Genomic DNA, 12071 nt, shown 5'->3' on the forward strand with positions numbered 1-12071 from the left:
CCCTGAGTAAAATTAGGAGATTTGTACGAGCCAACTTTTCTAGCTATGTCGATACGAAGAGAATGACGTACTCAGATTTTTCGAAAAAATTGCTGAAAACCCGAATTTTTTGTGGGACCCACAAAATTGTTGGTGGAACCCACAAAAATATTCCTCAAAAAATATCTTGTGGGACCCACAGAATATTCCATATGGGCTTCACACAAAAGGAACCTCCTGTCTTTATTCGGAAAGACAGTGGCAAAATAAGGAGGAGCAAGTTTCCTTGGCTATAAATAGCCCTCCTCCCTCTCTCTTCTCATAAAATCGTCCTCCCCTCTCTCTCTTATTCTCTCTCTCTCTAAAACCTCCCTTACCTAGCTTGTTCCTTGTAAGCCTGCCTGACCTGGTCTTAACCTGGTTTAAACCTACTTGACTTGGCTTGAATGCAGCTGATTCTAGTCAAAGTCAAAGTCCTCTTTGGTCCTAAAACCATGTTTGATTCAATTGACCTAGACCTAGCCTACTTGGGCTAAGTCTGAACCTGCCTGACCCAGTTGACTTGGATCGAACCTAGTTTGGTTCAAACCACTTAGGTTTAGTAGCTTGACCTGCTCTTCTTCTTTCTCAACTAGGTCAAACTCATCTGACCTAGTTCAGCCTTTCAAAAAGAGGTTCAAACCCAGTTCGAAGCAGAGAGAGCATCCCGAGGCCATTCTTCACTGATTGGAATGTAAGTTTGATTGGCCGATCACTCTCTTTCAAGTATTTAATGATTTGTGTTGTGATATATATATATCGTATATGTTCTGAAGTAGGATCTAACCCTAGTTCATGGTTTATGCTCTACGAGACACTTCGGTGTTCACGCGCGTCTCTTTGCGACTATCGTTGGATATTTACGATAAAAGCTTCTGCGTATTGCAGTATATATGTATTTGAGATTGCCGTCGCGTCGAACGATATCAAGGCTCCTGCTTTTTGCAATTTAAATTATGCTTTTAAGATTGCCGTCGCGTCGAACGATGCCAAGGCTCCTGCTTGCTGCAATTTAAATTATGCTTTTAAGATTGCCGTCGCTTCAAATGATGCCAAGGCTCCTGTTTTCTGCAAATATATATGTATTTGCTTTCTACAAGTTATTTAGTTCGATTTTCTCCGCCGAACATTAAATATGCACTCATTTACGCCGCCGCAATATAAAGCAGAAGCTCCTCCTTATATTACATATAGCTGCGCATAAATGAACGTTCAAATTAAGATCAACTCCAAATTGCCAATGCGTTTTTATTGGCGTTACTATATCAAGATTCCGCTTAACGAATGAAACCCCTATTAGAAAGGCTTTGCTTTTGCGCAAAACTGCTTTTTCGTAAAATCCTAAGTCACTTGCGCATGGTCTGGTTATGACCTAAGGTTTTAACGAACCTCCATGGATGCGAAGTATGCACAATGGTGCACATCCATCCCCGAGTTAAGCGTAGCGATTTCCTCATCAAAGAGAGGAAATGCTGCTAAAATTCTGAAAGAATGCTCACCCAGCTTAAAAGAAACGCACACTTTCTCCGTCAAAGAGAGGAAGTGTTGCTGAAATTTCTGAAGAAGCTCAACCACCTCAGAAAAAATGTAGCATGTTACTTCGTCATACAGAGGAGGTGTTGCCCACATTCTGTCAAATACGTTCTACAACGTGGAAATGATCGTCACACTTCTGCCGCTAAAGCAGGGGAAATGCTGTCGAAATGGCTGACAAAAGAATTACCTGAACCAGTTGAATGACACGAGGATGCCTTGCTATCGGAACGCTGCCAGAATGACTCGTTCTCATGTTCGCCTACAAGGGCACTTTACTCATAAGGGCCGAAGAGCTAGAGTAGTTGCACTTTGGCTAGGCTAGGTGCTCATTGCGGTGATATACACTGAGTAGTTGATCCGTTGAGATCGTGTCATATGCATGCTCATTGAGATACTGTTACACAACTAGACTCGTAAGGGCCGGAGTATGTTGTCCATCCGAAAGAGGTGAGGTGCTCATGATTGCCGTAGATGTCGAGAGCAGAGTCAAGTATGCATATGAATAAGACTTAAGGTCGCAGACCCCACGATTTTGGCCACGCTGGGGAATACTGAATGGGGTCGGGTACATATGTCCTTAATGCGGGAGGCACTGACTTTCCCGAATGGCATGCGAATATCCGACAAGTAACGGTTAGACCAGCAGACCCCTTCAGGACTATTGCTCACCGTGGCATACGATCATGGTACAGTCGCGAGGGACATTATTTGATTTTGAACCTGATAGAGTTCAAGAGCCTCCCGTCACTCAGATCCAAAGAAATAAGCAGATCTATGACTATAAAAGTTCCTGTTTTTTTTTTCTCAACAACCAGAACATAAAAATTAATGGTGATATAAGATTTTTAATCTTCACAGCAACCTGAACATACAATCAGATCCAAAAGAATATGCAGGTCCACGACGTACGACCAAATTTTTCTTCACGAAAAAAAAAAATTACCCACGACAAGTCTGGTTGTCACCCACACTCACGACAAAAAAAAAGTCGCCACCCCGTACCTGTACTGAAACCCATACTTCCACCTCGACTTTTAGATCTGATTACAGATCTGAGTCATGACTTTTGTTAGACTGCAGATCTGTTATCAGATCTATACCAATCAATTTCAAAAAAAAATTTTGAACACACCTTAGGTCTGGTCCCCTTCACGCAAGCTTTGGCGTAGACCCTGAAGTCACCCCCCTTCACGCAATCTGGTACCCTTCATGCACACTCTGGCGCAGACCCTTAAGTCACGCCCCCAAGGTCGATGGCTCTGGTACCATATAAAAGAGAAAAAGAGGTAAAGAGAAAAGTCTAAAATCATGTATTAGGTCTAATCTCTACTTGTTTAAATAGAGATCAGCCATAAGAAAGAAATTACATATGGGTCCCTCATTATTTAGAGAATACCAAAAACAGACTTAAGTAAAACTTTAAGAGCTCGACTTATTTAGAGGTCAACTTATTTTAATAAACATCATGCATTTCCCTAATTATGCATTAAATCATGCATATTTACTTGCTTCTCTACTTGCCCTATATGATTGAATGCATGATATTATATCCTGTTGTATGCTGAATGTTCTAAATGTTTATTTGAACCATGTTCTTAATGCAATAGTATTCTTCTAAATTATTGCATGAATTCTTATCTGTATTATTTATGCTTATTTGATTCATTTGAGGGATTTATAAACAAAATTCCTCGGATTTCTGACACCCCTACTTTTGTAGTTTTCGTAGCTGCAGGGGATTAGTGAAGCGACTCGCTTCTAGGAGAGCTACAAGTGCTAGACGTTTGCTAGACAACTTTACAGATGAACAATATGGTTCTGCTTTTCTTTACTTTTTCGTTACATTTAATTGTCTATGCACTCTGATTTTTCTTATGCAATTGTCTCGAGACTATTCTACTTATTTAATAAAAATTTGGCTTGCTATGGTGTGGATGATAAATGTAAGATTTGATGGTTTGTTTGGTTATCTAACTAAGAGTGAAATTGTAAAGGCTCCGGGTCTCTGAGAATATTTCCGCAATGGTTTTAAAAATAAAAAATAAATTTCTGAGTTTGTAAGAGGTATGAGTTGGGGTCGTTACACTTGCACATGTGTATACCATGCTTAATCGAAGTGTTAATAAGAGTCATTCTTATGTGCACATGCATTCTTGAAATTGATGTATTTTGCATGTAAGTAATCACATAAATGTTTACATGCTTAAACTGGACATTCTATGCTAAGTTAAGTGTTAAGGTAAGGTGGTTGTCTTATGCATGAGCATACGTGAAATGGATAAGTTAATGCATGTAAATAATTGCATGAGTGTTCACATGCTTTAATTGAAAGGATTCATGAATGAAAGTATCCATTTGACATGAATACGTGTATTAAATGAAATCATGCATTGGACATGAATTTGTGTATTGAATGAAAGCCCTGGATATATGTGAACTCATGCACATGCTTATGAATTTTATTGTTTCATGCACATCCTTAAGTTAGCATAAATGAATGTGCATTAAAAAACATGTAAAAAGAATTCATAGTTGCATGATATTTATGATTTTTGCACATGAATGCATTGATGATCAAATGGATCATCCTGGGCTGTGTGAGCCTTGAGCATGTGTTGCTCTTTGTTTTGGTTGTTCTATACATTTCAAAAATCAAATGTGATATTATTGTTCTTATTGCACTTTTCTATGTTGCCACCGACTGTGGTCTGATGAAGAGCTACGCATGTTGATTTGCGAGCTTGTGTTATTAATTCTGCATGTTGAATTGCAAATTTAAGAAGATGAATTAATAACAAGATAAAAGAAATTAAAGAAGAATGTAATCTACGTTTTCTTGATGTTCCTTCGATAGTGTGAGAATCTTGGACATTGCGGTTTTAAGAAAACCGTGAGGATACTAAAACTCCGTGTGCGTTGTTGTTGCTCTTGAATCCGATATTGAGGTTCTTCTCTTGGCCACGATTTTAGGAGGAATCCGTCACTTTGCTTAGGGGTGGTGTGTAGATACAGTTATTGTTTTGGTATACCAAGAAAGTGACACTTGTGGATGCTGATTTCCCTGGTGTGTCGACATTAGATGTTGATTTCTAATATTCCGATAGATGGTGCAGTTTTCTGATATCGGTCGAGGGCTAAGTTTGAAACTCATTAATAAAATACAATTGTGTGCTAAGTTACCTTGGGAACCCTACTTGACCTCGAGAATTCTTATCCGTGGGCAACGATAACTAAAAGAGAAACTTAAATTGTGTGCATTTAATAGGGACATGCATACGAAAAGAAAACTCTGATAAAAGATAATAATAATTTATTCATACATTGCACTGAAATCATGCACAATCTTGCTATGCATTAGATTATGCATATTTACTTGTTCTCTTAGTTGTTATATATTGGTGAATGCATGATGTTGTTCCCTAATGCATGTTAGATGTTGATATTGCTTAATTTGTGATCCCTGTTTATTAAATGTTCCTTCATGATTAATAATTCTTTCTCATTGCATGAATGATTAATTGAGATATGAATTTGTCATAATTGCATCCCTCTAAAATATTACATGAATCTTATTTATGTTCTTTTTACTTATTTGTTTCATTAGAGGGATTCGTAAGCAAGATTCTTTGGATTTTGACACCCTACTTTTTGTGTTTTTCGCAGCCTCAGATGCCTATTGTGTAACGCCCCGAAATTTAAACCCAAATTTTTGAGGATTTTTTTTTTGCGGAAACAACAAATGATTCCAGGGTTAAGTATTTCAGAACGATACAGGAAGGTAAAAGCAAACCACACCATTTATTTTTATTTCAATAATAATAGAATCCAAACAGAGTTTATCACATCATCAGTCTTAAAACAAAAATTTCAATCAAAAAGCAATTTGGACCGCCAGGGAACAAATAAATCCAGTCATGGTCAGCGCCTCATCCTGCTTCGCTCATGGACTACTCTGTGCCTGAAAATGATAAAAATTATAGGAATTAGACTACCACGTCTAAGTAGGAAAACTGTAATTATTCTTGCAAGTAGATCATGTGTCAGGTGTGTGATGTGGGTGTCGTGTTTGATTTTCAGTCTATACCTAACATATAAAGAATTTGATACAACAACAATAACAGACATATATCTAAATAGAAAGGTAGATTATGTAACAGTTCTACTTAAGCACAAAACATTTTATGCAACTACAACCATTAAGCAAGGTATTGAGCAATTAAAGCAGAACTTACACTAACATGAATAACATCTATATAACATCCATAATATGAATTCAAATAACTAATATATACACAGTTTAGGATTGTCGTTTCATCATAAGCACCGAATATAAAGCATGATGAAAGAGTATGCAATTGTCTCTTTAATGACTCTAACACAGTGATACCTAACTGTTCTAGTTGATGTTTATCTTTTCTTATCCCGCGGGTACACACGGGCCAAGGCAACCATCACAGAAGAGAACGTTCGGGGGTATATTATTAAAGATTGTTTTATTAACCCGAACATTCTAACTGTGACTGAAAATCCCAAGAGAGCGGCCAGTGACCGAGAGAAACTCCCAAAGGCCAAAACCAAAACAGGATGCATCCCTAGCTTCTGCAGAAGAACATGGAACTACCACTTAGGACACAATTGATAGTCCGGGTCCCCCGACGCTGAGGACTGGGACCAACGAGTCGCTTTACGCTCGAAACTAAACACGTCCCCAGAGTTTTGTACCACCTACCCTCTCCAAGGTAAGCCTGAAACTGAGTGGGTTACTCTTTTTATTTAAATTTATTTTCCGAAGCACAGGGCATTTCCCCAACTTCCTTCTACTACCACGGCAGTAGAATTCCCATCCTTAGTTTATTTACCCGGGTATAAAACCATCACCATCCTTTGTTATATTTATTGCATAACCCACCCAAAGTGCTCTGGTGCCTCTAAACCAGTCAAGCACGGATGTTAAAATTTATGTGGTTGTTAACCCTTTTTAACTTGAGTACCAAGGTAAAGCCTTCAAGTACCTGGCTTGGTGATTCCCATGCCAGCCTTAAACCATAACAACCACACATAAATGAAAATTTATTCTTATTTATCAATCACTAACATGGTTTTCTTAAACTAAAAGAGTGGTTACAACTCTCTTTGACTGGAATCGTCATTAACTTAGCTCGGCCCTTTATAAGGATCCATGGTGATAAAATTTACTAAAATAATAATTGGCACATTCACAAACCCACTATTGATAGTTTCCTTTATAGGAACGTGAGATTTCTATGCATACTATTTACAACATGTAAAAGGGGAAATAGGCATCTCCTAAAGATCTCGAACTAATTACAATGGTCGAAACTAACATATGTAGTGTCTATAGCCTATATACCAAAACAATTCCTTTCGATATACATCACAAGACATGCCGCAAATAATAGAGTCTGTAACTTATTCTACCTATTTCAGTTATACAACACAGGAATTCAAAAATAAAAATCCAATATGAATCACTCAGCCATTCTACTATATCCCACAGATTAACTAAGTGAAGTACAGTACAGTGTGTTACACCGAAAATAAAGGAAAGAACCAAAAATTTATTTAGCCGCATGACCTAAACAACCCTATTTTTTTTTTTTTTAGTTCAGCCCTCATGCAGCATATACATCAAACAGTGGTTTCAGCCATTCTACTGCATTTTACAGGATTATCTACTGCATTTTACAGGATTATTAAGTATTAAACATGTTGTATTATGCAGAACCAACAAAACAAAAGAACAACTACTGGACATATACAAGACTCAAACATGGGCAGCACCTGGTTTTATCATAAGTAATTCAAACTAAAAACACAGGCTTTAAACATGCATTTACATTGATTAATCATATGAAAACAAATGTCCAGACCCTTATGGTATTCAAGCATGGTCATACGTGTACAGACTGTGTGCCAGTCTACCCGAATGCATCATTTCTGTTACCGAAATTTTTCCAGAACATAGTACACCAACCCTCATGATCCCCATTCCTCTAACATAGACAGCTCAGAGAGGCTGCATATTACATGTCATATACTGATGAAAAAAACCTAAAACTTCCTACCTGTTAATCCAGTTACACATAACCAAAAGAACTTGTAACAATTTAATAGAATACAAATGAACATTCAAAATTATCATACCAAGGGCGTGGCTAACCTCTTTATGTATATTTTCTTTTATGAGAAAAAAAAAACAAAACTTAATTTCTCTTACCCAACTACAAACTGAATCATACTAAGGGAATAATTTACAACTTTTCCCTATTATAACCCATTCTGCCCCATTTCGACAGGTTACACATATTCAGACCATAATTTAGTTCAAAGAATAATCATGTAACAAGGATTTCCAGAATTTTTCTTTTTACTTTTCAGCATAATCGAAATTACATCATACAAATAAAAAAAAACTATTTGCATAACACTGAATACAGGTTTCATAACAATGTAAAGATCTGGGAAGATAAACCCCAGATTCCCAGTTTAGATTTGGGCTTTTATTTTTTTTTATTTATTTATATATTTTTTTTTCAACAATCGAGATCTCCCAATTTAGTTGATTTGGGGTTAATCGGACCACCCTTCATACTTGACCCCAAACTCCCAAGAAACAATCAGGGAGATCTACTCACGGACATTGCGTTTGTAGAAATCCCCAACTGTCCCCACGCCACTCGTGATTTGGGGATGTTCTTTTCCCCACTCACTCACACCCCGACCACGCGAGCTACCTACACAGAAAAAAAAAACAGTAACCTACCATTATCCGGCGAGGTTGTTGCGGCATCCACGAGAGGGTCGGTCGGCCTGGACAGCACCACCACCGGCGAGGTTGGCTCCTCACTGCAAGGCCTCGAGCTGCAGCCCGAGATCGGAGGTTGATTCAAAGTTTAGAGAGGTAGAAGAGAGTGAGAGAGAGAGAGAAAGAGAGGTTCGGGGTCCCCTATTGTAGGTGGGTGGCCTCCCGAAAAGGAAGGAGCTCCTCCTCCTCCCGGCGGCTCGGTGTGCTCCCCCAACTCCCATCTCCTTATGTGTTAGGGTTCGGCTGAACCCTAACACCCGATAACTCAGGGGAGAGGGTTTCCCCTCTCAAAACTTTTTATCGGGCAACCCATATCGGGTTGCCCCCTTATTAACCCCTCTTTTAATTTAACAGGGTGTGGGTCGGGTCCGGGTCCGAACCACGACCCGAAATGCTGGACCCAAATTTGATTTGGGTCCGGGTCGCTTAAACAGCAGTGGACCCAAGGGTTGGATCCACTTGGGTCCGAACCGTGGATTTGAAATATCTAATTTCTTAAATATTTATTTATATAATATTACTAAAATACTCTAATATCCGAAATTTTCTTTTGGATCCAATAACGGATCCTAGGCCCAAATCCACATAATTCTTAAGTTTTAGTGTAAAATTTGTGGTTCTTACATAGTGTGACAACTTGCTTTTGAGAGGAGCTACGAGGAGACTACACGACTGCCTCACAAATTCTTTTGGACAATGTGACTCTTCTTTTTGCTTTATTTATAATTTATTTACTTATGTTTTAAACTATATGCATTTGAATAAATAAAGTTTGGTTTGGTTTGTTATGAAAGATGAGTATAAGATCCCTTGTAGTGGTGATTGTGTTTTAATTGTAAAGCCTCAGGTCTCTGAGAATGTTTCTGTACTTGTTTAAAAAAAAAATTTTGCCACTTTTTCACGGGTATGAGTTGGGGTCGTTACAGACCTAAACCACGCGTAGACTCAAATGTCATCACCTAATATCGAGTATTTTACCGATGTTTCCACAACACTTAGCCAAAATTTCAAAAAACCAGCATTTAACATAGTGTAAAAACACACGATATTACATATACGCAGATGTATATGTGTGAGCGTGTTTAAAAAGCAACAATTTTAAATCACTATAATTATGAATATCAAAAAATGAAACTAAGTTGAAATTGAAATGTAATGTAATTGATGACAAATTTTAAAAGAAAATGAAACCAAGTGAATACCAACTAAGTAAATAAGATCATAAAAGAAAATAGATAAATTTAATGACACAATGTTGGCTGTGTGTGAAACTAGTTTGACTATGTTCATGAAGTGTCCGAGTGTTGTGTTGTATCGAATAGTGTATGGGTCCTATAGTCATTATGGTCAAACCTAGTGCAGGTGAAGTTACAAAATGAAGTTTCTAAAGGGTAACAATTAAAAATGTGCAAGGCAAGAAGTTCCTTTTGCTGAATTAGGTAGTTAAGGAAAACACCTTGCAAGAACATTATGAGTATTCATCTATGATAGGGGTGAATAAGTATTAATCTAAAATCTTTTTGGTCCCAATAGCCAGAGAGGAGTCCTGTAAACAATGGTGTCAAAATGTTTCAGTAGATGTTTATTTGAGCAAGAAGGTGCTTGCAAAGCTTCTGTTACCTTTGGGCAGGAATTCGTATTTTTCTTTTTCATTGCTATTTTGTAGACTTAGGAAGGATGTAGTTGACAAATACAATCCATGGGTAACTGTAATCACATCCACCAGAAGTAAGCATTTTAGGACATGATGCTTAAAAATGATTTCAGAATTCCCACATGATTTTATTATCAATTGTGCATGTAGAAATTAGAACAGTCTCTGTCTGTATGTATGATGTACTGCAGCTTATACTTGATGATCTGTTACTACTTGATTGTGTATAAAAACAATTTCTGCCAACAGGGAAACTTGAAGTGACAAATATTTTGCAGTTGAAGTAAATCTTGTATTTGTTGCCAAACTATCATCAGAATGCTGAGGGACAACTACATTGAATAATCATTTATCAATTTGGGAAGAGTTCTGTTTTAAGTAAGAATATTTCTGGAAAAGAAAAAAAACAGCAGAAAGGTCACACAGATAAATGATTCTGGAGCTATTAAATGAGATGATCTGTTGTTTGCATGCCTCCTTGTTGATAACAATGAACTAAAGAGTTTATTTATCTTCTTTAGGGACTTGCACTGGTAATGCACAAGCGCAATGAGGGTCCAGCTGTTTTTGAAATGCTTAATGATGCACTGGATCTTGCACAGCATGAGGACAGGGTAACTGAGGAACGCAATATTAGAATTCTGATTGCACAAATGCACGTGGTGAAGGTATGAGATCTGGAACAATGCTGATAAGTCATGTTTTTTGCATGTCTGTGTACATTTTGATATTAACCACAGGTAGCAAAGAAGCTACATTTAATGCTACTTCATTCCTTCATTCCAAAGTTAAAGGTTGAGTAAAGGTCTATTTTAATTTGATGGACTCATTTAGAATGTAACATGATGAATGCAATTGTTCAACAGATTGTGTAGTAGGTTCATGTTGAGTCAGATTGAAGTTCTGAATGTTTTTCCTATAGCTTTAGAACTTCTCAATGTAATTAATCTAGTAATGTTTCATTAGTTATTGTAACCTGCCCAAAATTGCTGATGGACTTCATGTCACTGCATGTTATTTGCAGGGTGAATTAGAAGAGGGATTGCAGGATTTTCAAGATTTGGTCAGAGAGGATCCTCGAGATTTCCGGCCATATCTGTGCCAGGTAATGTTAGCTTTGAATACGTAAATGACAACTTTTATGGAGCAGTGCAATCTGAAAGTGTTCATGACCAAGATTTCCAAGAAGGGGAAGAAGGCTTTTTTAAATTCAGGTGAAACGAGAAACATGGACATTATATCTATCTATTTATCTATATATATATATATATATATGTGTTCATGACCAAGATTGCCAAGAAGGGGAAGAAGGTTTTTTTAAATTCTGGTGAAACGAGAAACATGGACATCTATGTAACTGCGACACTGCTAAATGGTCGCCGTACCCGTGTCGACACACGCCGACACGGGCGCTGATACCGGGCATAGTGCGGGTACGCCATGGGTCAGGTCCCGCACTACGCCATGGTTCGGATCTAGCGTAGACCTGAAATCATAATCCTGCCCCCCTCCTCCCTCTTTCACGAAACCCTCATTCAGGAATTACAGAATCCCACCCCGATACAAAATCCCGAAACTCCTCCTTCCCACCCTCGACAAGAAGAAGAAGAAGAAGAAGAAGAAGAAGAAGAAGAAGAAGAAGAAGAAGAAGAAGAAGAGAGAGAGAGAGAATCCTAAAATTCTTGGAGCAAGGAGACTTCCCGAAGAAGCAAATGGTGGAGCTCGAAGAGAGAGTGCTTATCTCCCTCCAGTTTTTTTCTTTAATTTGTGGCACCCTTTTCTCTTCTCTTCTTTTCCCTTCTTCTCTCTCTCCTTTTCTGCAAATTTTTGAATGAACGACGTTGGTGTTCCATCGGAGAGAGAGAGGGGTACCTACCTCAAACCTTCTCCTCTATCTTCTTCTTCACCTCCTTTTCTTCCTCTTCGTACCCCCTGAGTGAGTGAGTGAGTGAGTGAGTGAGTGAGTGAGTGAGTGAGGCGGTCAAAGGAGTTTTGTTCATCTTTTTTTAAAATTTCTGAACACTCTCTCTCTTACAC

The 12071-nt window shown here is 38.0% G+C and overlaps 1 protein-coding gene across 6 annotated transcripts in view; it reads left to right on the forward strand.

Annotated features, from left to right (window-relative positions):
• LOC149828564 (Tetratricopeptide repeat (TPR)-like superfamily protein) overlaps nucleotides 1-12071 on the forward strand; it is a 57359-nt gene that overhangs the window by 14518 nt on the left and 30770 nt on the right. For all 6 annotated transcript variants that reach the window (XR_016434049.1, XR_016434050.1, XR_016434051.1 and 3 more), the window contains exons 2-3: nucleotides 10556-10702; nucleotides 11059-11139. Coding sequence is in view for 2 of the 6 variants with exons in the window: in XM_090016885.1 (XP_089873011.1) it covers nucleotides 10556-10702; nucleotides 11059-11139 (228 nt within the window). In the remaining 4 variants the exon portion in view is untranslated. The remainder of the gene's footprint in view (nucleotides 1-10555; nucleotides 10703-11058; nucleotides 11140-12071) is intronic.

This window comes from Nuphar pumila, chromosome 9 (genome assembly GCF_984573655.1).
Source record: "Nuphar pumila chromosome 9, dmNupPumi1.hap1.1, whole genome shotgun sequence".
In the NCBI taxonomy this organism is placed as follows: Eukaryota; Viridiplantae; Streptophyta; class Magnoliopsida; order Nymphaeales; family Nymphaeaceae; genus Nuphar; species Nuphar pumila.